This window comes from Anthonomus grandis, chromosome 7 (genome assembly GCF_022605725.1).
Source record: "Anthonomus grandis grandis chromosome 7, icAntGran1.3, whole genome shotgun sequence".
Taxonomy (NCBI): Eukaryota; Metazoa; Arthropoda; class Insecta; order Coleoptera; family Curculionidae; genus Anthonomus; species Anthonomus grandis.
Window position 1 is genome coordinate 2,536,160 of NC_065552.1, and position 27,077 is coordinate 2,563,236.

The window sequence follows — 27,077 nt, forward strand, 5'->3', positions numbered from 1 at the left end:
TTCAAAAAAGAAATCGTTTATTTTATTCATCATACAGAACCATATCGAGGGTAACGTCCGTCTCAGTAACCGGAATTTCATCCCTTATTTGCTCCCTAAATGCCAGAGCAACGGTGGTAAAAGGTCCCTTTTGTACCTCCCTTAATTTTGTCTGATATCGGTCGTAGTAACCACCTCCGTATCCTAACCGATGTCCGGTTCGTGTAAAAGCAACCCCTGGACAAATCATTAAATCTAAGCCACCTAAAATGGAACATTCGCCATTTTGTCAAGACGGTTCAATGGATAATAATCAATAAATCACCGGTTTCCATTGCATCCTCTCTTGTGTCATTTAGGGCGGGCTGTTTGATCTTCCATTTTGAGTACGGCAAGTTCAACCAGTCGTCCATAGAGTGCAGTTTTACCATTTGCATCTCGCTTTTGGTACATCTGGAAAGATTGATTTTGTTTATACAAGGTGAGGGTGAAATCGAATCATTTGTAGCAGAGAGTATGAAGAAAGAGGGCAGAAGGTACTAAAATTCAAATAACTCGAGAACTATTAGATGTAGACATTTGAAACATATTGTGTTGGAATAAAAAAAATATGTTTTACAAGTTTTATTAAGGAAGCAAAACAATCCAGACATAACCTCTTAAGATATCCAGCCCCAAAACAAGTTGACAGTCTGAGTGACGTACGGCATCAACAGAGTTGCGTTTAACAAAGCGAGTTTACAGTCTGTGTGACATATGGCACCTACAGAGTTGCTGCTACTAAAACTCAAATATTTCAAAAACTACTCGAGATAAAAATTTGAAACAAATTGCGTTAGATTACGGAAAGCATATTTTACAATCCAGATAAAACTTCTTAACAAATCCAGCTCCAAATCAAAATGACAACTTTGGAATGGATAAAGTTTCTATAAAAACGAAAGTTCTTCAATTGAAATTTTATAGTAATTTTTTTTAAGACACTTTGTATAATTTTTCTTTTAAATATGCTTGGAACATCCTGTAGTCTCACCTGGGAATAAAACATTCTTTTTTCTGTTCGAAGATATGCCGAACAATCGCCTCAGTGTCGATTTCCCCTTCTATACTCAAATACACCGACACCCGTTTGCTGTTTTGAAACACTGGCAAATTTTTTAACTAACAACAAAGAAATTAATTAATTAATTAAATTAATGATCTAATTAATTAAGTACCTTATGAAATACGGCTTGAGATTGTCTCGTTTTCTCTTCGCGGGGCATTTTGGCCACTTTGGCCTGCACTTCGACCCTTAAGGCTTTCTTTAGGGCGTCAATTTCCGCCATTGAAAACTAAAAAAAAAAGTATTTTTTTACTGGAAAATATCCTTGGAATTATATAAACGGACTTACGTGCCTGGAACAAGAGTTAATCCTAAAAAGGAACATTCTTAATAATGAAAGGCATATAATATAAGAATTCCGGCTGGAAAACCACTGAATTCTTATCTAAAATAATAACAAAAAAAATTGTTTATTATTTCGGTTAATATAAATGATTAAAATAGTTATTGTGAAATATTAAATGTGATGGCCATGTACAGGGTGTTAACAAGACGTATGACAAAAATAACGCCTAAACTATACAAGGTAATATTTTTTTATATTGTGTTTGCTAGAGGGTTCAGTAAAGGATTTATAAATATCGACGGATTCAACTTGGAATTACGAAATTTGTACCACACTAAACTTAGTCTAAGATGTCTGTTAAAGACTAGCAGTGATACTTTGTCACTCTTGTATTATAAAGTGTTTAAAATTAAAAGTGTTCAAATTTACTAAAATTAAATACGTGATATTTCAAAATTGTTAAATGAAACACCTAAAATATTTTGATATTATTTAGTTTACCCGTGAAATACACCTTAATTTTTTGTTAATAGTTGTAGTAGTATTAATAAGTTTTATGGCATTAAAGTAAGTAGCCAACATCTCTTTTTTTAAAGATGTCTTAATATAACCTATTTAGTGATTTTTTTTTAATTATCATCTGTCTATTTACAACTTTACACCCTGTTGTTTTACCACATGCATTTTGCGATTTATTTGAATTTTTTCTTGATTTTTAATGACTTGATGGGTTCTTTTTTATTAAACCTTTTATCAGTTTTCTCGGCTCTTCTTGAATTATCTTATCTTTGCTTTTCATGAGTTTCTATTGATTTCCATTGATTTTTTTTTTATTTCCTTAAATTTTCCTTAAACTTGGATTTATTAAACGAAATTTTAATACATTTTTAAATATTGGGGAGAAAATTTAAAGGAAATTTTAGGACAGTGCAAGGAAATCTGTGACTTAAGACCCTCCAGTTGGATGCCTTGGATTTCGTGTTATCTTTTGGGATTTTAGGTACATAATTGCACCAGTATTCGTCACTGTCCCAGTCATGTTCGTCACGTTGCACCTATTTTTCTTTTTATCAAGACAATGGTCATTTACGATGCATTAATTCTTTCGGCATTTATTCAGAAAAACTATTTATTGCCTAATCTGGCATACAAAGAAGTGGGCATTAATTGTGACACGGTCTTACTAGGACAGACTGTAGTAAAACACCGCGTTAGTGTCAAAGTACTTGAGGCATAAGTTAAGCGAGTACGATATTTTTATTTGGCCAAGTTAGTAAGTAGATTGAGTTATAAAGAAGGTTTTTGTAGTTTTTTTTTTATTCTTTAAATTTGTGTTTTTTTCAATAATGTTAGGTATACGACGCTATCTCAATAATCGTCACACATGGGCTAAACTCTATGGGAAATTAACACATTATTGGTATATTTGTTATGCTTATTGCCGATTAAATTCTTTAGATTATCATGTTATTATGTGACCCAGTATTCGTCATACTATTTCCTGCTAAATAAAAGACTTACTAATGAATAAAGTCAAGGTGACCAATTCTGGTTCTTTGCAGAAATGGCTACAAGTATTAATTATTCTCAAGAAAATCTGATCAAAGTTATCGTTGCTGTAAAAAATGGTTTTTCCATTAAGCGAGCAGCTGAAAGATTGAACGTTCTCCGAACAACTCCAATACCTAGAAAAATCCCCAAGGGTCCCCAATCTATTTATTTTTTATGGTAAACACAAGCACAAGAGGAAAGTCCTATGTCACTCTTGGAGTGGTGCTTACGCGAAGATATTTGTGAGCATTTATCTTGAATCGCTGTAGGTTGTATGCGTCGGGAAATATGTGAGAAACAGCCCTGGGTGGAATCAGGCCTGCCAGCTCAGAGGAGCACTTACCGTGATAATAACGGTAGAATAAACAGAGATCAGCCACCTTTCTCCTGTGCTCCAGACTATCCAGACTCTTTGTCAGTTCTCGTTTGTCGATAAGACGAATAGCTCTCTTCTGTATAGAATCCAGCAGGTTTAAACTATGCTTGGGTGCATATACTGTCTACAGAAGAAGAAATATTGTTGCAACAATGGATATATTTCACCTAGTTGAAAAACGATTTCCAGTGATAACAGATCAACTTTTATATAGCGTTCAAGCTTTAATAAAAAGGTTCAAAAGAACAAATCTATTTACCAATTGTAGACAAGGAAGATTTCATACCGCCTTTCTGAAGCGACATCGCAAAGAACTTTGCAAAACTTAACATCAAGTTGATCTGCGGTAACAGAAAATAATATAAGAAATTGGTTTAATGAAGTGTCAAGCTACATGAAGGAAAATAACCTGTCAGAAGTTTTTGAAAACCCCCAAAGAATATTCATTTTTGATGAAATTGCGTTTTTTTTTTAAATCCTGGGAATAATCGTATTCTGGCAAAACGAGGTCAAAATACTGTACATGACACTATTGGCTCGGATGAGAAGGAGTGTATTACAACTTTAGTCATGGCTTTAGTAATGCGGCAGGTCAAATCTGTCCTCCCATGATAGTTGTAGATTTGAAACGAATACCAAAAAAATAAGCCCAGTCCGTGCCAAAATCATGGACACTAGGTCGTTCAGATAATGGATGGATGACAGGTGAAACTTTCTTTGAATTTATTGCAAATGTCTTTCATCCATGGCTACTAGAAAATGCTGTGACGTCTGCTTCAAGTTTTGTATCAACAAAAACTGGGGAAATAAATGCAGTTGACCCTTCAATTCCAAGTCCGTTCAAATCTGCACTTTTTTGGCCTGGACCTTCTAAACCCACAAAAGTTGTAAAAAAAGTAAAAATTCTGGCCAGTGCCAACGTCAGAAAAGTGGCTGGAACTCTACCGAAAGAAAGAAGCAGTTAAAGCAAAAGAACTTGAAGAAAAGGAAGAAAGAATAGAAAATGCCAGAATAAATAAAAATCAAAAGGAAGAAAAAGCTGCAAAAAGGCAAAAGAGTGCTCAGCTTGCAGAAAAGGAAAATGAACATCAGGAGAAAGAAAACTGGTTTTGTAAAATTTGCGAAGAAGATTCTCGGGAAAGTATGATACACTGCATGGACCTGTAAAGACTGGCTCCAGGAAAAATGTGCAGGGGCATCAAAAAAACAAAAAAAAATTTACTATATACAACGTGTTTAACCTAAAAAATAAATGTGTATTTTAGGTAAAGCACATCGATTTTTCTTCACTATAGGTACGGTGCCGAAAACTCATTCAATATAATGACGAATACTGAGACTTGTTCTAGTTAGTGGGTTGAAATGTACTTTTTATATTTATTAATAATTATTTCAAATTTAACTTACAGAATTTGAAAAACATTTATTTGTTCCAGAAGTAAGGCAGTTTGGTAATTCATTTATTATAATATCAATATAATCCGGCAATTAAGTTTAAAATATTGACATAACCAAAATGAAATGTGGCTTAAGGTGACGGAACATACAATTATTTTTTAAGTATGTCTTCAAAATTCCTGGAATTTTTCTTGAATTTCTTAGGATTTTTTTTCATTGGGGTAAATAAAATAGAATCGAACCAAATAATACTTAATTAAACAAATTAAAAAATGTCAATCATGTCCAATAAATTTATGCCATACATTTTCTCATATTGGGACTTCTAGTTATTTTTAATGGTGAGCACTGAAACAATTAAATTGAATAAAAAGTGTAATGAAAAAACAAGCTTCAAAGAGATTTTAGTTAGGGTTTAGTAGGGATATCCTGGTTTTTTTCTCGACTTTTTAATGATTTCTGTCTTTCATTTATTAAATGAAAAACTAAGAAAATGTGAGTGAAACTGTCCAAGAAAACTTACAACTTTACACCCTCTTCCATAGGTATGGGGCAACAAATGGGTGTAAAGTATGTATGATTTAACCGTTTCCTTGGATGTTTTCTTAATTTTTCTTTTTAATCTTCACAATCAATTCGATAGAAAGTTTGAAGGAAATTTTACAAGATTCCAAGGAAATTTCTGACCATTGCATTGAATGCCTAAGATTTCGTTATATTTTTAGGACTTGTCTTTTAAGTTTTTCTAGCTCTTTTGGAATCTTAGACATTTAAAACAACGATATACGAGATGGCCTACTTTCCCCACAATCACAATTATCATTATTTTTAATTCCTATTTTGTTTATATGAACCGAATATTATAAAGTTTATTATTTTTATATTTCATTCCTTTATTTGTTTCGTTGTATAATAATTGCCAGTAGTCAAATGATAATTTTTCTTTGATAACTCTTATAAAATCGGTTCTTTTTCAACTGCCTAAAAGAAATTAAAAAAAAATTAAAATGTCCTGGAAAAAACTCAAAAATTAATATAAAATTAAATGTTAACTGCTTGAACTTTACGTATTTTTCCAGGCAGTTGAAATTTCATGTGAATTAAGAAAATCACGGAAAAATCAGTTTGGAAGAACTAAAAAAAGAGATTTTGTCAACTGCTACTAAAGCTTTATTTCTTCTATTTATATAACTATTTTTTTGGCTGGATTTTCTTCAGATACTTACTCATTTAATATATCTACTTTTGCACGGAGTTTATATCCTGCTCTAAGCATCCTCTTTTCCATAATAATGTCATTATTATTATACAAATTAAGCAAAAAAGATAAAAATTAAGCAATTCTGCTATTTTTCATAATTAAAAAGAAAGCAACAAATCCTTATCATTTCTCTCTTCCTTTTTATTCCAATAATCGCTTAACCTCTGAAGCAACTTAGGATTTTTCTTAACGCAATTTTGCTCATCAATAACCCTCCCTGTAAACCGATCCTCCCCAAAAAGTATGCAGCTCTTAAGCCCCCTTACTCCTGAAAATTTTAACTCATCAAGGGGTTTAAACTCAAGTTATGACTTCCCAAAGGGACTTTTGCAAGCACTAATCATGCCTAATGTTTTATACAGTGTGGCCCAAATTGGGTGTACATGTATGGGTATCTTGGAAACTATAAGAAATAGAAAATTGGTTAAATGGGGAAAGTTGTAGGACATTTAGTTACCAATTTAGAGCCGCTTTTAGAACGATGTTATCTTTTTCCGATTTTGAAATATTTGGAAAAAATCAAAAAGTTGCATTTTTGAAAAAGGCCAGTATTTTTTTTATTTCAACGTATTTTTCAAATCTGTAAAAACATTATTAGGACAACTTTTTAAGGACAACGCATACCTGAATTCAGTTTTTATTTTCGACGTTTCGGTTCTGATATTCCATCCTCAACTTCTTCTTCTTAGTAAATGACGCTAAATCATTAAACAATAATAATTGTTTATACGACAAATGGTCTCCGTAGTAATGGCCAACTCCGCGAAAAATTAAATTTGTAACTTTTTGACATAAAAATGAAATATTTTCATAAAGTGTTATACAACATTTTAAGGGGAAAAAAGATCTATTTAATTTAGCAAAAAACAAAATGGCCGCCATAAGAAAAAAAAAGAAGTTGAGGATGGAATCTCAGAACCGAAACGTCGAAAACAAAAACTGAATTCAGGTATGCGTTGTCCTTAAAAAGTTGTCCTATAATAATGTTTTTACAGATTTTAAAAATACGCCGAAATAAAAAAAAAATCGCCAAAAAGATAAAATCGCTCTAAAAGCGGCACTAAATTAGTAACTAAATGCCCTACAACTTTCCCCATTTAACCAATTTTCTATCTCTTATAGTTTCCAAGATACCCATACATGTACACCCACTGTATAATTACATGCCAAAATATTAGGATTTCTCTAAAGCCTTTGACCACAGTCTCACTTGAAATCTATATACTTTGCTTTGACCATATCAAGATTTTTTCCCGATTCATTCTTTGAACGTGGCGCCATAATTTAAATTCTTAACTAGCGTCTGGCGTGTGTAATCGACCAGTCAGTCAGCACATAAACATAAATAATTATTGTTGATATAGTGTCAGACTGCTGAATGGTCAGATTAAGTTCGTATTTAAAAAGAAAATATTGTTTGTTACCTGACTAGGCGAAAAAAGTGCTGCGATACCGACCGATAGCTCGAGCACATAAAATTTATCAATTCAATTAATTGCGTTAAATTTGCAAATAGAATGTAAACGACGTCTGGCTTGACATAATGTTATTTAGATGGATAAAGGATTTTACCACGTGCAGGGGAAGTCTCGTTTTGTCGCGGTGTTGTCAGCGTTTGTTGGATTATTTAGTGAATATTTAGTTTTTCATAAGACATAATTAAAGTCATTGCAAGCTTTCTTCTTATTTCAAAATTTAATACGCATTCGCAACTTCGCAAGTAACACTACCTCTGCAAGAGTATATTAACATATTTATGGAATCTTCTTCATTCACACCCAAGACTTTCATGTTTTCAGAAAATGGAATTGTTGAGTATGAACGTTGTTCACAATAGTTTTATTTACCCCTCGTCTAGAAAATAATACAATCTTAATCTTATTAAGGTAAATAAGTAAGTTATGCCACAATCCAGAGCATCAACATAATAATATATAGTGTAAAACCTATTTTATTACACAAGGTGTTCGAAAAATAGACGAAGATATTTCAATGGGGATTCCTTGTAAAAAAATATGAGAAAAAGTTTCTATAAACATTGGTCTGGAAATGCACAGTTTTCAAGATACACCGCATAATGCATTTTGAGAAAAAATAAAAAACTTCAAGTCTCAGTCTCAAAACATCTTTTTATGTGTCACTAAGGTTACATGTTTCGCTAATCAAGCATCATCAGACCTTATAGCTAGATGACCTGCTAAGTATAGTTTAGGTGAAGTTACTTGATCAAGCTTCAAAATTGAGTATGTACAAAATACAATCAACATACTACATATACGCATTAAAATAAACTGCAAAATATATTACGATATTTAGTGATCGATTCCCGTATATATTTACGGTCGATTCGAATCTTTCCACAGCATCCGGCCCAAGTTCAACAATCAATATTTGTCAGATAAAGATAGGAAATGCGAATATTTTATACGTTTTATTATTGTTACTTAATTACATTTTTTCTTCAAATAAACAAATATAAGTAAAATATTAACTTTTATTGCGTTCTATTATTTATAAACGTAATTTTTTACTAGATTACTTAAAATCAATGATGAATCTAGAACAGATTTAAATCGGAAACTATAGAATCTCAGGTACTTAATTTTCTTATTGCCTTAATTAGGGATTACTAATATTAATCAGTCAATAATTGGCAGGTGGTGTGATTGTTTGGGCAGATTTATTATTATTTATCTATACATTCGTAGTGCCCTGTAAATATTATGAAACAGTATTACTCATTTATAATATACATAAATAAATATATTGTTCTATCTGTTATTTTTATTAATAATATTTTATATGTACATAATAGTTTTAAAGTAATAAGCTTTGAGTAAACTAGCTTATTCTTATTTTTTTCTCTGTGTAAAATTTTGATGATATAACTTCTTCTGATTTATTTCTATTAAGAATCATGGTGAACAGACCATTTCTAAACTTTGTTTTTGTTTTTTATTCTTGGGAATTAACAATCAAGCACTTAGCTGTATTATTCTTTTATTTTTTTTGTGGTATTAAATACCAATGTACATACATTTTTGTTGGTTGTTTTTGCATATTGATGAATATTTTTGTGTAAACTTTTCATATCATGATAATATAATAAGTCTATTTTAATTGATATTAATGTGTACGCAGCTATTCTAGTACGGTGGACGTTTCTTTTGTTTTTAGAAGGTGGTTAAATATTTAAAATAATAATTCTGGGAGTTTAGGTTACCTGTATATACCTATATTTTTTTACGCTTTGGGGAGTGCTCGCAGAAAAGTAGTAATAAAATTAAAGTACATATCAATTACAATTTTATTTATGTATCTTGATTTTTTTTTATATATTTGAAAGAGAAATATTGATAATAATCATTATTATAAGATTTGCGATGAATTGGTGTTGGGCATATTGTTCTTTTTAGATTATCTTGTTACTTTCTTACCCACATAACGATGCAGATTGCACACATAAACCTACAATCAATTAACACCGGATTTAATAATTTTAAAACTTTGGTCACTGATAATAATAATTTTGATGCAATCTTTGTAACCGACACTTAGCTAAATAATAACCAGGATGCACAGATATTTGAAATACCAGGCTACAGATTTTTTAACTCTAATAGGGAGTTTGGTAGAGTGGGTGGTGTAGGTGCTTATTTTAAAAACCATTTGAAGGTTGAAACGATTAAATTCAACTTTCCTATATCGCATTCTTTAGAGAATATATGTTTTAAACTTCAAGTGGGAACTAAAGCGATAGCTTTTGCAAATTTTTATAAGCCACCCCATATAAATACACATTCGCTTATCCCAGATTTTGATAATATTTTGTCGGAATTGGCTGTACAATATGACACTGTAATATGTCTGGGGGACTTTAATGTGGATTTTTTTTAATTTGGATAATCCAGTATTGCATTGCTTTGAATCATATAACTTATTTCAGATTTTGGATGAACCCACACATATTACAGCTCATGGTGGTAAATTAATAGATCCTATTTTTGTCTCAGATAGGCAGATTGTTCTAACTTGTGGTACACCATCGGCGGATGAGTTTTCTGACCATAGATTGGTGTATGCAAATTTAAGGCTAAAGATAGAAAAATCACAAACAAAATTTGTTACATATAGGTGCTATAAAAACTTTGATAATAACGCTTTTCTTTCTGACTTACAGTCATTACCGTGGCATAATATATTATACGAAAAGGTTATAGAGAAAAAGCTAGAATTATTTAATGAATTTTTATTAACAATATTTAATATTCGTACACCAATAAGAACTGTAAGGGTAACTAAGCCTAGGGCTCCTTGGCTGACGCCAAATTTAAAATACCTCATGAAAGAAAGAGATAAAGCCCTGCAGAAATATAAGCTATCAAAATCACCTGTTGACTGGTCTCGATACAAAGAACTACGTAACTATACACTTTCAATGGTCAGGGCTGAAAAGAGGGCTTATATTAACTTCATTTCTAATAGGAAATCGGACAAGGATTTATGGACCGCATTAAAAGATTTAAGTGTCTATACTAGAAAAAAACAAAATATGGAGCTACCAGAGGAACTTTCAAATCCAGAAACAATTATTCAACACTTTGCACAGTATATACAAAATATTTCAAATTGTGATAATAAAATATTTTTTTATAATAATAATAAATTTAATTTTAGCGATTTTGCTTTCCAGTTATGCACAGTTGATGACATAAGTAAAGCACTTCAAAGCATTAAAACGAATGGCTGTGGGACTGATGTGTAACAGCCAATATGATTAAACAGTGTAGCCCTTTCATAGATCCTTTTATTACAAATATTGTAAATTGTTGTATTGAACAGAGTTATTTTCCGACTTCTTGGAAAAATAGTGTAGGTTTGCCTTTACCAAAAAATAAAAATCATACTACATATAATGATTTAAGAATTATATCTATATTACCGGCTATGTCAAAGATTTTGAAAAAAATATTACATCAACAAATAATGTATAATTACTTTAATTTAAATGCGAAGACTACTCAAAGGCCTTCGATACGATTAATCACGAACTTCTAATCGCCAAGCTAAAATATTATGGATTCAGTGCTGACGCTCTGGCTCTTATGACAGCATACATTTCAAACAGAACACAGAGAGTTAAAGTGAGTGAAGAGTATTCAGAGGAGTGTAGAGTGTCATCCGGAGTGCCACAGGGGTCAACATTGGGTCCACGTTTATTTATCATTTACACTGATAACTAAGAGTTTATACAACCTCTGATGTTGCTCCTGTTACAATTGTAAAATATACAGTTGTGGTCACATAAATAGCACACTTAGCCTTTTCATATATTACTTACAAAAAACAAATTCCTGACTGATAAGAAAATATTTAAGCAGTTAATCTCCTAATATGCAAGACTTTATGTTTATTTTAAAAATATATGCACATACAGAATTTCATTCCAATATTAACGTTTTAAGGCTGGACACATAAATAGCACACCTTTCATTCTTATTAAATATATCGAGTGTTAATTAGTAAGTATTATTTTAACTTTTAAATTTTTGAATATTGTCAAGAGTAGTTTTGTTTTTAGTGGGTAGAAAGAAACATTGTGGACCAGAGAGAAGAGCTCTTATTATAGAAAAGAAAAATCAAGGCTTTTCTATTTCTGCTATAGCAAAAGATTTAAATTGCTCTAGGAAAATGGTTTATAATGCTCTGGCTCTCTATGAGACCACTCAAAGCACAATGAACAAGAAAAGATTAACAAGGCCTCGAAAAACCACGTATAACATGGATAAAATTATTATTAGAATAAGCAAGGGTGATCCATTTTTAAGTTCCGCCCAAATAAAACGTGAAATAGCAGACCAATATGGCGTCAATATTTCTGCAAGAACAATAAGAAGAAGATTATGTGAAAAAGATCTCAAAGGTTGTGTAGCTAGGAAAAAACCACTTGTTTCAAAAAGAAATATTAAAAAAAGATTGGCATTTGCTAAACAACATATAAATAAGGACATTAATTTTTGGAAAACCATATTATGGAGCGATGAAACCAAGATTAATAGATTTGGAAATGATGGAAAATGCTATGTTAGACGTCCTCCCAATCGTGCCTTAAACCCTAGGTACACAATTAAAGCTGTTAAGCATGAAGGAGGATCAATTATGATATGGGGAGCAATGTCATGGCATGGTGTTGGACCTATTCATCGTATAGAGGGAATAATGGACCAATACAAGTATAGGGAGATTTTGCAGAATGTTATGGAACCATACATGGAGCATTTTATGCCAATTACATGTAAGTTCATGCACGATAATGATCCAAAACATTCTGCAAAATCAATAAAACGATGGTTTACTAAAAATGTGGTAGATGTTTTGGAATGGCCGCCACAAAGCCCAGACCTGAACCCTCTGGAAAATTTGTGGGATCACGTTCAAGCGATTAAGTGAAGTTATAAAAGATAAAGGATACCCAACAAAATATTAAATTGGTTTTGGTGAAAGTAAATATTTTTTAAGTGTGCTATTTAAATGGCCAGCATTTCTTTAGTTTTTTTGTTATGTTTCTTATATATTTAAAATACTCTTTTAATTTTAATTAAATACAACTCTTTGTAGAACATCTAAGCTAAATATATTATAAAAAAAATAGAAAATGGTATTTAATGTTTTTTATCGCAATTTAGAAAAGTGTGCTATTTATATGACCATAACTGTATGTTGTTCTCCATTCTTAAATTTATTTTGGATCTGACAAGCATAATCGACTTTCCTATTACTTTGTTCTCTATAAGGGGTATATTCTTCAAAATTCCTAAAATTTAAAAATTATTGTTTAATTTTTATTTTGTGAATATTAAACAAAAATGTTTGTTTAAACTATTAAAATAAGAAAATGTCTAGGTATCGTTGGTACACATTGGACATATAATGTGTTCCTTGTAGTCCTGGCCAAAAAATTGTGGGTGAAACTTCTTAAGATGTCTGTTTCTCGTGGATGTGCTTGAAAATTCCTTCTCACAGACTTCGCAGATTGCATTTTGTTGGCTAGAAAATACATAATAATTCAGATTAGACCTAAAAAAATTATATCTTACCTTAGTGTTGCCATAATTATCGTAAACAGATACTGCAGCAGCTAAAAAAGAAATAAGTGAGTAAAGAAATCACTGGACAGTTTATTAGAAATTGAAAATCAAACACTAAAATGTTTGTTTTTGAACTCAAAATCAGCATAGTACCAAATATTATAGACAACGGAGTCAACACCAAGCACTATGATTGCTGTGAGCACTCAAATAGTGGCAAAATCGATATAAATAATAATTATCGGCGAGAATTAAATAATTCAGGAAGCAAAGCAAATAAAATAAAATCTGCAATCTAGGTTAGGGAAAACAAAACAAAATTAATATGCTAATATTGTTAATGCCAATCGCACGCCAAATTTTACAGACGTAAATGACGGGATCAATCGGTTTTTGGTCCCATCTTCAATTCTCATTGGCTGGGCATATTCGTCTTTTAACGTATGCTAACAATACTCATGTAGGTACTTAGTACTCATGTACTTGTACTTAGCAGGTCATCTAACTATAAGGTTTGATGATACTTTATTAGCGAAACATGTAACCTTCGTGACACATAAAAAGATGTTTGGAGACTGAGACTTTTAGTTGATATGTTCTGAGACGGAGTTTTTTATTTTTTCTCTACTTACGTAGGTCTCTTTCAGATAATGGACGAGTTCTTTCAATAATGCATTTTATTATTGTCTCTTTGGAAAGTTCATAGGTCAAAGTGAAAACTTGTTGGATCTTCGTCGATGCGGCAACCCTGTGCCGGGTCGCGGCGATTTGTTGCGCCGACGGTAGGCGCCGACCGGTTCGCGTTTAGTTCGTATGCGACGTCCGACGTCGGAACAGCAACGTCGCGCCGCGTCTTTTTAAATTCATTCAATTCGTCCCGAGGAGAAAATATTTCCTCGTGGTCTCCGTGTGTGCTTCTGTGTATGTATGTATTGGTGGGTGCGTGTGTAATTTGTTGCATCTTTCTTTTATCCCGTCATTGAAGGAAGCATATTTTTTCTTTCTTTTTTTTTTTGGTTACAGTGTCGAATGCCTAGGTAAAGTCCCTTTATATGTTTACCTTTATAGGGTTAATAGCGAATATTTAAAATGGTCAATCAGCTGTGTGGGTCCTTGGTTGGGTTTTCAGAATGATTTTGCAATGAAAGGGAGTTTAGTTATATTCTTTAGGGTACTATAAAAGGAGGTTTAAGGGGTTAGGACAGGTCAGGAATTGGCGCTTTTAATGTCCGTTTGTTGGTCATGCATGTGTCATTGTTTTTCCTCAAATCAATTTTTTATGGCACTTTTTTATATTTTTTTATAAATTAGGCAAAAAAATATTTAAATTCAAGTATGAAATATCAAATCAAATCATACAGAACAGAGCCATGAGAATAATACTAAAATAAATTCAAAGAACTATGAAAACTTATTAACATTTAAAAAGACATCCTACTTATATTATATTCCATCCCAAAAACTTATATTTGTACACATTATGTAGGTACATACCTATTATGTTTTATATTTTGATTGTCTTGATTTGTGCTTTTATTTCTATTTTTCCAGTTTTTAGTATAGTTTTAAATTTTATATTATTAATTTTGAGTTTGTAGTGTTTTTTTTCTTGCTTTATTACATAATTTCAAGTATTTTGTATCCATTATATTAATACATTGTAATTTATATGTAGCAAATTTGATAAAAAAAAAAATATTATTATAATTTTCTGAAAAAAAAGGGAAAACATAACTTTCAAAAAAATGTTATATTTTTTTAAGTTTTTTTCATCAACTTAATTTTTTAAAGCATGGATCTGGAATTTGGTTTTTGGTTGTTGCAGCTTTTGAGATTCTAATAAAATTAAAAAGAAAAATATAATTATTATTAAAGGCTTATCAAGAAAATATTTTAAAAAACGGTCTGCAGTAAATTCAAAGGAGAAAACAAACATACAATATTCATTAGTCCGCCTCACAGAGCATCATTGAGAAATTCAGCAACATCATAATAAGCTTTCCTAAAAACCAGTACTTTTACTCCCCTTCTATACCGCTCATAAGTATTCGAATATCTAATACCCAAGGGAAGATTATTATTAATCTATCTTTATTTTGCAAAAGTGCACCCTAAGATATTTCTGCAATATTGGATATAGAGAACCTTGTAAAGCACATTTTATTTCTGAAAAAAATTTAACCTTACCAATATTTATACATGAATCTGTTTGCTTTACAGCAATTCCTTCTCAGAATACTATTGTTACTTGCTCTACAATTAAAATAACCTTCACATACCTAGATCTTTGATCATTTTATTATTTACTTTAGTAAGAGACTGTTTATCCATCTTCCTATTTCCATTAGAAGGATTTCCAATTATATTCAATTCAAAAGGAAAGTTTTATTTTATGTACCTAGTGGATTATTATAAGTTAATATGAAAAAGCTTAGTCTATAAGAATTTTATATTCTTCAGATAATAAAGCATATTTTGACTGTGATTAAATGCTTTTTTACCAAAGTAAACAAAAGATTGTTTTACCAAAATGCTCCTAGGAATCATTAATCGAATATTATTCACTTGCCTTGTAACATATGCTCGAGTAAGTACAAGTGAAGTCCTAGGCCTAGGAAGCACTTCACAACTATTCTGCAATAACACAGATATATTTCCTCCATAGGATACCTATAGATTACCTACAATCACATAAGTAAGACTTGCATCAGTTGAAAGTTACAGCTCTGAATCTATAAACCTCAAGCTTTTGGAGGAACACTATATGATTGACTAAATGATTGACAAAGTTGAATGCTTTCATGCTTAAATGAGGTCTTCAGTATCTAGTATAGGTACTTAAATAAACATTTTCTAGAAAAGAGAAGAAAGCATTAGATGTTGCTTTTCAACTTTAAAAGCCAAATTGAGAACTGGCAAGGATTTCATTTGCAATGATAAATGTAAGAACTCTCTTCTTGATGACTTCTTGTCGCTCTATTAGTTTACTTAGGGAAGGAAGAAGAGAAATTGGAGAGTCACCCCCTTTATAAAGAACCATAACCAAAGCACGCTAAAGAATTCAAGGAGACATCTATGGCGCTAAGGTGAAGAAGGATCCTGACGAAGATGTCTTCATAGCCAGAAGAATTTTAATTTTTTAAGAGATTAAGGGTTTCTATAATTTCAAGAATGTCTACTGGCACCAATAAGAATGAATTAGACACTTTCTTATTTATCAGATATTCGAAGGGATTTGGTGAGAAGATAGAGCATTAAAACTCATTTAAATTAGTGGGAGTCAACTCAGATGCAGAAATTGTGGACCATGACTCTTTTTTCCTTCGATCTCATTGAAATGGACCATGATTATTTCTGGGTATAATTAAAACTAGCAATTTTGTTATTAAAGTAAATCTCATTGGCATATTTAATAAATAAATTTTTTATAAATATTTTGACATCATATCAAGCAAAAAAAAAACAAAACATATCACCACAATATACATCTATGCAAGTACCAAATATTACAAATACATAGTACTAAAATGGCATTAAAGTCTAGCTTTCAAGTATTGCTTTAATTGGGAAGTATTAATGTTAAATAAATCAACTACAGCACTGTTTGCACTTTGCAAATAGCTACATCCTCCCCATATCCAGTTCTGTGGAATGGGACCTCAAAGGTTTTTATCACCCTCAAATCAAGCTTCAAGATTTTTCAACTTTAGTTCATTCAATTTCATTTTATGCATGATTGATATTCTCATAAGAAATGTCCATCTCAAAAGCAACATAACAAAGAAACTTTTTTTGGACCAACTACAATTTAGCTTGGTAAATCTGAAAATGTGGGGATCAAATTACAATATGTACTTCTAAGAGGGACATTACACATTGCCAATAAAACATGTTGTTTTTACACACTTGTTTATGTGCTCTCTAAAAGTTAATTTAGTGTCAAATAAGACAGCCAAATCCCTAAATAAATCAGTCTTTTGAATAGGATTACCTTCGAAGTGATGCATTTTCTTAGTTTTACATCACAAACAAAATCTGTCTAAATCACTTGGAAAATTGGATTTACATTTATCATTCTTAAGTGATTTAAAAATTGTCAAGTAGTGTGCATAATCAAGGTGCAGAAAACAGGCGGATAAGTAATTACTAAACAAGTTGAAAAATAATGGTGCATTGTGTTCATCCTGCGGCACACCAGATGTTACATTAATGATCTTAGATATATGCTTGTTTACAACCTCTGTTCTACCACACAGATAAGGTTTTACCCATTCCAACAATGTCCCATGCACACCATACCCTGCTAGTTTTACCAGCAAAATCTCATGGTCCACCCCCAAAGGCTCCAACAATATCAAATCAAATAATCTTTATTGTATACAACAAGTAAATTACATCTATTCTATATACATACAAAGGTGGAAAGTATCGCTAGGCGTGTTTTAATAATCACCACAATAAATAATAAAAGGACATAGTAGAATTTTCTTAGAAATACAAATTTAAACAAAAATTATTCAGAGTATCATATACCAGGATCAAAGTTACAAAAGTATTAAAATATCAGCAGTCTCTAAAATAAATTTTAATTTAGACTTAAAAGAGGCCATGCCTAAATCTTTAATTTCTGCAGGTAGGCCATTGTAAATACAGGCAGAAGTATACATGAAAGAACCTTTCAGAAATTCAGTCTTATTTTGGAGGATTGCCAGTGTGCTTTTATAGTGAATATTTTCATTATGTGTATTTCCCCTTTGAATAAGGAAATCTGACAGATATTCTGGTTCATGAAAATTAAGTAATTTATGTACAGTGCAGCTTATACCCAAAAATCTTCTTTGGGCCATATTAAGACTATAGACCTGCTTTACATGCTCACTCACATGAACCCTCTGAGATAAATTTCTAGTAAATCTTACACAGGAATTTGGAATTTTCTGGATTTTATATTTATTTTGTTCAGTTAAAAAAGGATCATACACAATATTTAAGTATCCAGCAACACTAAGCACTAAACCCTCTGTAAGGATTTTTTTTTTTTACTAGCAGGCAAAATATCCTTAAATTCATATAATGACTTTAATTATACAATGACTGTTGACAAATCCTTTTTACATGTGCATTAAATGACATTCAATTATACATACAAAGGCACAGGTTTTTTTACTTGATCTACCCATTCCAATTCAACACCATTAACATTTAATTTACTTGGTGCTTCATTATTCAAGGTAACTAAGTACTTTCATTTCTTGAGAACAGGATTGCCTGTGTTTCACCAGAATTAATAAAAAGTGATTTTTTGTCAGCCCAATCAGAGATCATCTCTGTAAGTTAGCATAAATTAAACCTAAGGCTTCAGGCAGGCAACTAATCAATGATTGAAGATGAATGTGCAAATCATCTGCATACTTGTGATACCTGCAGTAAATTACTTTCTGAATTAAGTCAGCCACAAAAATTATAAAAAGAAGTGGTCTCAACACTGACCCTTGCAGGACTCCCTAAGTTTCTCCACCAGAAGTTACCACACCCTCGTCATTAATCAGCTTTACTGCCTGTTGCCTGTTTTGAAGGTAGCTTTTAAATCACCCATTTGCCTCAATATTGATAGTGCCTTAGTTTTGCCATTAAAAGTTCTATATTGAGAGTATCAAAGGTTTTTGTCATATCTATTACAACATAGGGGCCACATTGTCCATTATCCAGAGTCAGAGCAATATCTGTTGTTATTTTTACAAGAACTGTTGTACAGCTATAATTTGGTCTAAAGCCAGACTGAAATTTTGGGATAATGTTCTGCTTAATAAATAATCCAGCAATTATTGACCTTTTACAATTTTTTCAATTAGTTTAGATAAAGTTGGCAAAATACTAATTGGTCTTAGTTCATTAATATTGGTTGGATTGTTCATTTTAGGTACTGGAGTAATAAGGGCTTTTTTCCAGATGTCAGGGACACACCCAGAAAATAAAGAATTATTAATAATGTTCACTAAAGGTTTTAGGGAAATAGGAATGCAAGCTTTTAACTTTTTTATAAAGATCTCATCTACCCCGATAGCATTACTTCTAATACTGTTTGGTGTTTTATAAACTTCATTTTCAGAGACTAGTTTAAAATTAGAAAATATAGTCAGGCTATACCAACAGGTTACTTGAGACAGAACAATTTTTGCAAAACAAATTTTTTTTTTTACAAAAACAATAATTTTTGACATAAATTTTAATTTTTCATCATCAACCTAATTTTCTGAAACACGAACTGGAATTTTTTTAATAATATGAGCAGATGTAAGGTAATGAGAGCACTTTATTTTTGACGATTTTTTTGAAAATTGATAGTAAACAACTCGGTAAATATGAGTGCTACGAACTGTGCACTGAAAAGGGCTACGAATTTCCGGATAAATCCAATAGGAGCCGATATATCGACATTCAAAGTTTGAGATCTAAAGAAATACCTACTTTCTTTTAATCGAAATTAATTCTGAAATAGTTTTCATGCGAACAATTTTTGAATTCTTCTTCCATATTCTTACAAAAACGATAATATTTTTTTTCATTACAGAGCAGCACCAAAACAGTGGTCTTTGAAACAATGGTAGAAACACCCCTTTCTAGTGAAATAACACGCAGCCAGCATGAAGAAGTCAAAGTTACACGCCAAATCGGTAAGGATAAAACAATTTAAACAAAAAAAAAAGAACACATTAACGTCAGAAATAAACCTTAACACTTCATTTTTAAATTAAATATTATTACACTTCCTTTTCAGATTTTCAAATTTTATTTACACTTCGAAGCGTCTCAATCATCCCACACGCATATTTCTCGTTTATTTTTCCACACTTTGAACCTTTTCGATTTTGTAAATAATTAATTAGGTGTAGTCCTGTTTAAAAATCAGTCATTGACTGATTACCACGTGATGAAACATGTTTATATTACAGTCGAATTCGATTTATTTCGCTAGTTTATTAAGACGTAAATCAGAGAATTGAGATCAAATCATATGAGTATAACAATGAAACTTGATGGTGATTAGGACCGAACAACGAAACGTCGTGTTGAACAATAAGTTTCTAAGACTCAAGTCAAATGCTTTTAGATTCTTATGAAAGCTACTGGATTTTTTTACCTAAATTCAATTTCCAACTCATACTGTGACACATGCAATATTTTTTATTTAAATGGATAGTTTTAATGTATCTGTCTTTTCTAGCACCACTCATATCAGTATCTGGAAAAACCCAGGGCTAAAGTAAGTCCGTAGTGAAAAGAAAACTTTCTTTTTAGAAAATGCTTTTTTTAATGTTTTTTTTTTTTTGAAAAAAGCTTCATAGATTATGATTGTTTTAATTGATCTAAAGTAGTTGTGCTTTTAATCTTACTGGCTGTTTTTATTTAGATTAAAAAAAAAATTGTGTTTCATAGTCCTAATACTACATTGATGTTTAATTTTTTAACAGTTGTCCAAAGGATTCGCAATAGAACCGTTAATTTGAATTTTACCGCTCTTGTTACTGCGGTTTTTAAGTTGAACCGGATTTTTAAATCGTTAATACTTAATAGAGTAGGTTATAAATTTAGGCTCGTTTTTCAAAATTTTATTTTTTTTAAAATTCGGACCTGATTTTTTTTTTAATTTTTAATTTTTTATTAACCAGACATTCATACTGTTTCAAAAGAAAAAACTATTGCAGAGTTGAGTACTTAACATAAATTAAAAAACAGAATTTTTGAGTTTAAAAAAATATGTATATACAGTATTGGCCATAATATAGTTGGAACTTTTGAAAATTTATTATATTTTGTGTGCCTTTTAATTAGCATTTTATTTTCTTTTATAAAGTTGTTGTACACAAAAAACTAGTGTTAATTAATTTAAATGTTGACAAAAATTCAGCAACAGTAGTTTTTATTAAAGAAAAGACGCCTACAAAGCCACTTCTTAAAAAAACACAAAGAAAAATAAAAAACTTAACTCTAGTTTTTGCGCAATTATGGTCTATTTTTCAAATACACTAACATAGCCAGGAAAAATATACAGCAATTTTCTTTTTTCCAATTTAATTTTGGGGTCTGGTAAAATTGCTACTATTGAGCTGAACTCAATCTCTGTAGTTGGTTCTTCTCGAGCAGCAAAAACAGGATTTCTTAAAAATTAAAATAAACTTATCAACATGGTACTCTTTTCTTGCTAATTTTTTTCAGAGAATTCAATGGCGTAATTAGATTTTTTGTATCATTAACGGTTCTCTCAAAAACAACAATTTTCTTAAAAATTAAGATAAACATATCGATATGGTACTCTTTTCTTGCTAATTTTCTTCAGAGAATTCAATGGCGTATTTAGATTTTTTGTATCATTAACGGTTCTCTCAAAAATGACAATTTTCTTAAAAATTAAAAGAAACTTATCAACATGGTACTCTTTTCTTGCTAATTTTCTTCAGAGAATTCAATGGCGTAATTAGATTTTTTGTATCATTAACGGTTCTCTCAAAAATGACAATTTTCTTAAAAATTAAGATAAACATATCGATATGGTACTCTTTTCTTGCTAATTTTCTTCAGAGAATTCAATGGCGTAATTAGATTTTTTGTATCATTAACGGTTTTCTCAAAAATGACAATTTTTCTTAAAAATTAAAATAAACTTATCAACATGGTACTCTTTTCTTGCTAATTTTCTTCAGAGAATTCAATGGTGTAATCAGATTTTTATATCATCAACAGTTTTACCAAAAATAACACTTTTCTTTAAAATTAGCATGAACATAACGATATGGTACTTTCAAGGCAAGTACTATTCAAGGCTCTTTATGCCCTTTTCCAGGAATTTTATATAATTTTGTTACTAATTCCAGACAGTTGAAGTCATTTTCCTAACCTATCTGCTGCTTTTCCAGTCATTTTAAGCAATTCTTTTAAATTACATATGGGAAATTTTAAAACACACCTCGCTTGTCTGAAAAATGACTTTTGATGCCTTAAAGATGCATTGCACGTGTATTTTCAACATTCGTCCATTATTGATTTCTTCCAGGAAATAATTTTTCTTCAATGTTGTTTGTTCCCTTTTCCAGGTGTCTTAACTAATTCATCCAAGAGTTTGGATAAATCTATTGATCTCTTCCAGGCATTCTAGGATTCTAGCAAGGGAAGCATTCTAGGATTTAAAATAATTTTTTATTTATTCCAGGCAGTTGAATATAACAGCTATGAATAAGATAACGAGCTGGATAAGTAAAGACATTTTATCTAGATTGATTTATACCCCCAATAACATTTATGGAGTATGATTTGCAAAATCCAATGCTTCAAGATTTTCACTATATCACTCATAGTCTTTGAGTTAATAAAAAACATGTATTTTTGAGAATTAAAATAAACATATCGACATGGTACTCTTTTCTTGCTCATTTTTTCCAGAGAAATCAATGGTGTAATCAGATTTTTTGTATCACTAACGGTTCTTTCAAAAATGGCAATTTTCTTAAAAATTCAAATAAACTTTTCGACATGGTACTCTTTTCTTGCTAATTTTTTCCATAGAATCCAATCCTGTAATCAAATTTTTTGTATCATTAATGGTTCTCTCAAAAATGACAATTTTCTTAAAAATTAAAATAAACTTATCGACATGGTACTCTTTTCTTGCTCATTTTTTCCATAGAATTCAATAATGTAATCAAATTTTTTGTATCAGTAACGGTTCTTTCAAAAACAGCAATTTTCTTTTTTTGTTTATTTTTTCCATAGAATTCAATGGTATAATCAGATTTCTTCTATCATTAACGGTTCTCCCAAAAACTGTAATTCTCCTAAAAATTAAAATAAACGTACCGACATGATGCTCGTTTCTTGCCAATTTTTCCCGAAATAGAACAAATGAATTAACATTGTGAATGTCCTTAGTACGTCCCCAATCCGAGACCATTCTTACAAATTAACAAACAATACCCAATCCAATTTTTCGATAAGCTTTAGTAATTTATATACACATTTATTTCGCTTATGACGCAATCGCACATTTTCACCTGATACATCGCCAAAATCACAACTTATCTCACTCACTTAAATAAAGATAAATTATCATGTTTGCAGAGCTTTAAACGACAAAAAAAAAATCCGAACGTTTTACGAGTTATTGTTTCATAACCTCAAACATACGAGTGCGTATAAATTACGTATAATAAGTAGCTAATTTTTGGAGCTAGTCCAGTGCAGCAAGTTTAAACTGTGTCAATTGAGTGACACTCCCTTGAAGGCATAATAAACGAGTTTTTTCGAGTATAATTGAAGAGTTTCACACCCAAAATTATTCTCTAAAACCACTGGACTATAACTTCACTAATTTCAGTGCGGGTACGCTAGTTAATTGCTTAAAAAATGTTGCTAATAAAATGATAATGGGGACAGTGTGTGTGCGGTCTGTTTTTTGATTAACCACTTCAATAATAAACGACATGGGTTAAAGTGACGGTTTATAATGGCCGAGGGGTGTTTTGGGTTTCACCGAGTGAGTGGGAGCCACGTGGAGTTGCACCCCATTGAGTTATGGAGGAGGAGCCGGCACAGGAGGTTCAGTAAAGATGAGGTAAATGTTGTACTATTAAGAAGTCAAAATGTCTTCTAACTCCAGAAATATTGAGTCTATGAAAATTTTTATAGATACATTTCATGTTTGGAATTAAAAACACTATATAATGAGCTAAATTTCATGAAAATCAGTGGAAAAATAAGGAAAATATGGCGAATTTTGTTTTTGGCCTGTATTGATTTTTGCGAAAATTCCTTTTACTCAAAAACCTTTTTATATCTCAAAAACTAGTCAATAGATTTCTGAAAATTCTTGATATCTCTTGTAGAGGACACTTGAGCGCACACACGTGTCTAATTTTAAATAATTTTTGAAGAAGAGTTTCCTTGGAAAGTCGAGTGAAACTTTAAAGTCTCCAAGGGCGTCTAATTTTTTAATATGTCGTTTTACTACAAAAATGTTAAGTTTATAAAAATTTTTATACATACATTTTCTGTTTGAAATTAAAATCACTATACAATGAGCTAAATTTGATGAAAATCGGTGGAAAAATAAGGAAAATATAGCGGATTTTATTTTTGCCCTATATTGATTTTTGCGAAAATTCCTTTTACTCAAAAACCTTTGTATATCTCAAAAACTAGTCTATAGATTTTTCAAAACTCTTGATATCACTTGTAGAAGACACTTGAGCGCACACACCTGTCTAATTTTGAATCATTTTTAAATAAGAGTTTCCGTGAAAAATCGAGTGAAACTTTAAAGTCTCCAAGGGCGTCTAATTTTTCAATATGTTGTTTTACTACGAAAATGTTGAGTTTATGAAAATTCTTATAGATACATTTTTTGTTTGAAATTAAAAACACTATACAATGAGCTAAATTTCATGAAAATTGGTGGAAAAATAAGGAAAATATAGCGGATTTTGTTTTTGGCCTGTTTTGAATTTTGCGAAAATTCCTTTCGCTCAAAAACCTTTTTATATCTCAAAAACTAGTCAATAGATTTTTGAAAATTTTTGATATTTCTTGTAGAAAACACTTGAACGCACACACCTGTCTAATTTTAAATAATTTTTGAAAGAAGAGTTTCCTTGGAAAATCGAGTGAAACTTTGAAGTCTCCAAGGGCGTCTAATTTTTCAATATATCGTTTTACTACAAAAATGTTGAGTTTATGAAAATTTTTATAGATACATTTTCTGTTTGAAATTAAAATCACTATACAATGAGCTAAATTTCATGAAAATCGGTGGAAAAATAAGGAAAATATGATGAATTTCGTTTTTGACCTGTATTGATTCTTGCGAAAATTTCTTTTACTCAAAAACCTTTTTATATCTCAAAAACTACTCTATAGATTTTTGGAAACTCTTGATATCTCTTGTAGAGGACACTTGAGCGCACACACCTGTGTAATTTTGAATTATTTTTAAATAAGAGTTTCCGTGAAAAATCGAGTGAAACTTTGAAGTCTCCAAGGGGGTCTAATTTTTCAATATGTCGTTTTACTACGAAAATGTTGAGTTTATGAAAATTTTTATAGATACATTTTTTGTTTGGAATTAAAAACACTATACAATGAGCTAAATTTGATGAAAATCGGTGGAAAAATAACGAAAATATAGCGGATTTTGTTTTTGGCCTGTATTGATTTGTGCGAAAATTGCTTTTACTCAAAAACCTTTTTATATCTCAAAAACTAGTCAATAGATTTTTGAAAATTCTTGACATTTCTTGTAGAGGACACTTGAGCGCATACACCTGTCTAATTTTCAATCATTTTTAAACAAGAGTTTCCTTGAAAAATCGAGTGAAACTTTGAAGGCTCCAAGGGGGTCTAATTTTTCAATATGTCGTTTTACTACGAAAATGTTGAGTTTATGAAAATTTTTATAGATACATTTCTTGTTTGGAATTAAAAACCTTATATAATGAGCTAAATTTGATGAAAATCGGTGGAAAAATAAGGCGGATTTTGTTTTTGGCCTGTATTGATTTTTGCGAAAATTCCTTTTACTCAAAAACCTTTTTATATCTCAAAAACTAGTCAATAGATTTTTGAAAACTCTTGATATTTCTTGTAGAGGACCTTAAGCACACACACCTGTCTAGTTTTGAATCATTTTTAGATAAGAGTTTCCTTGAAAAATCGAGTGAAACTTTAAAGTCTCCAAGGGCGTCTAATTTTGCAATATGTTGTTTTACTACGAAAATGTTGAGTTTATGGAAATTTTTATAGATACATTTTATGTTTGGAATTAAAAACCCTATATAATGAGCTAAATTTGATGAAAATCGGTGGAAAAATAAGGAAAATATGGCGGATTTTGTTTTTGGCCTGTATTGATTTTTGCGAAAATTCCTTTTACTCAAAAACCTTTTTATATCTCAAAAACTAGTCTATAGATTTTTCGAAACTCTTGATATCACTTGTAGAAGACACTTGAGCGCACACACCTGTCAAATTTTAAATCATTTTTAAATAAGAATTTCCGTGAAAAATCGACTGAAACTCAAAAGTCTCCAAGAGAGTCTAATTTTTCAATATTCGTTTTACTACAAAAATGTAGAAATTATGAAATTTTTTATAGATACATTTTTTGTTTGAAATTAAAATCACTATAAGATAAGCTAAATTTTATAAAAATCTATGGAAAAATAAGGAAACTATGGCGGATTTTATTTTTTGAATTCCTCAGATATTTGAATTTTTATGAGGGAAAGCCTTAGAGGCACACATCCCTTACCTGGACAAGATTGAGGATAACTTAAAAAGTTTTACCTGGATCGCCTCACACCCCAAATAACATTTATAAAACACACTTTCCTTAACCTAACCCAACTGGTTTCAAAGGTCTTGCCTCAGTATTTTTTGAGAAATCTAATTTTTACTGAGGCTGAGTTTGCTACAGATTTACCACTTGAGTCACCTGGATTAGTACCTGGATAACTTGAGACCTTTTGCCTCGACTGCTTTGCACCTCAAGTAAAATTTATAGTGCACACCCTCCTTAGTCCAACACAACATGTTTCGCACAATTTTCGTCAGTGAGATATTTGAATTTTAACACCATCCTGCTAACAATCAGTTCCACTGAATTACTAAACAAACACCCCAACGACATCTGAAGTACTAATGATTGTGTATCAGGCTGATTATTGTTTACGGTACTATTCGATGATTTTGTTGATTCAACCTAATGGTGGAGAAAAAAAAACATTGACCCGGTTTTGATTTCTTAATAGATACTGTACATACGCAGACATTTTGCAAAACTTACGTGGATTGCATAAATTCACTTATCGGTTTTATGCGTAAGTAGACAGTGCAGTACTAAGTAAAAATGCATTTTTAAAATGACCCTCGTAGCTCCGCCTTCCCCCTCCCCCCACCTTTTTGAACTCTGAACGCTTCTCTTATTGGTTGTATTGAGAGGTCACCTTGGCAACTCGGTCCTATTAACTGCTATACGAGGGAGTTGC

General features: G+C 31.1%; 2 protein-coding genes across 6 annotated transcripts in view; one reads left to right on the forward strand and one right to left on the reverse strand.

The window, feature by feature from the left end:
* LOC126738395 (5-formyltetrahydrofolate cyclo-ligase-like) lies at nucleotides 1–26,730 on the reverse strand. Of its 4 annotated transcripts, none has more exons than XM_050443711.1 (6): nucleotides 26,537–26,730; nucleotides 1,374–1,469; nucleotides 1,197–1,313; nucleotides 1,013–1,140; nucleotides 305–432; nucleotides 1–243 (listed from the first exon to the last, which is right to left on the reverse strand). In XM_050443711.1, exons 2-6 carry the CDS (start codon nucleotides 1,407–1,409, stop codon nucleotides 23–25), a joined length of 630 nt encoding a protein of 209 aa, XP_050299668.1. In that variant the 5' UTR covers nucleotides 1,410–1,469; nucleotides 26,537–26,730; the 3' UTR covers nucleotides 1–22. The 4 variants fall into 4 exon arrangements, with proteins under 4 accessions (XP_050299668.1, XP_050299665.1, XP_050299667.1 ...); XM_050443708.1 differs by lacking the exon at nucleotides 26,537–26,730 and adding an exon at nucleotides 26,377–26,525; XM_050443710.1 differs by lacking the exon at nucleotides 26,537–26,730 and adding an exon at nucleotides 26,342–26,499.
* LOC126738390 (transient receptor potential cation channel trpm) overlaps nucleotides 13,867–27,077 on the forward strand; it is a 191,549-nt gene continuing 178,338 nt past the window's right edge. For both annotated transcript variants that reach the window (XM_050443699.1, XM_050443698.1), the window contains exons 1-3: nucleotides 13,867–14,081; nucleotides 19,616–19,718; nucleotides 20,270–20,308. In XM_050443699.1, coding sequence (XP_050299656.1) covers nucleotides 19,689–19,718; nucleotides 20,270–20,308 — 69 coding nt within the window. In that variant the 5' untranslated portion in view covers nucleotides 13,867–14,081; nucleotides 19,616–19,688. The remainder of the gene's footprint in view (nucleotides 14,082–19,615; nucleotides 19,719–20,269; nucleotides 20,309–27,077) is intronic.

Excerpts from the sequence above, each read along its gene's own strand:
- LOC126738395 (XM_050443711.1), bottom strand. The coding sequence starts at position 1,409 with ATGTTCCTTTTTAGGATTAACTCTTGTTCCAGGCAC. Across the intron at positions 1,314-1,373 it reads TTAACTCTTGTTCCAGGCAC|TTTTCAATGGCGGAAATTGA; the intron begins GTAAGTCCGTTT and ends TTTTTTTTTTAG. Across the intron at positions 433-1,012 it reads AAAGAATGTTTTATTCCCAG|ATGTACCAAAAGCGAGATGC; the intron begins GTGAGACTACAG and ends CAATCTTTCCAG.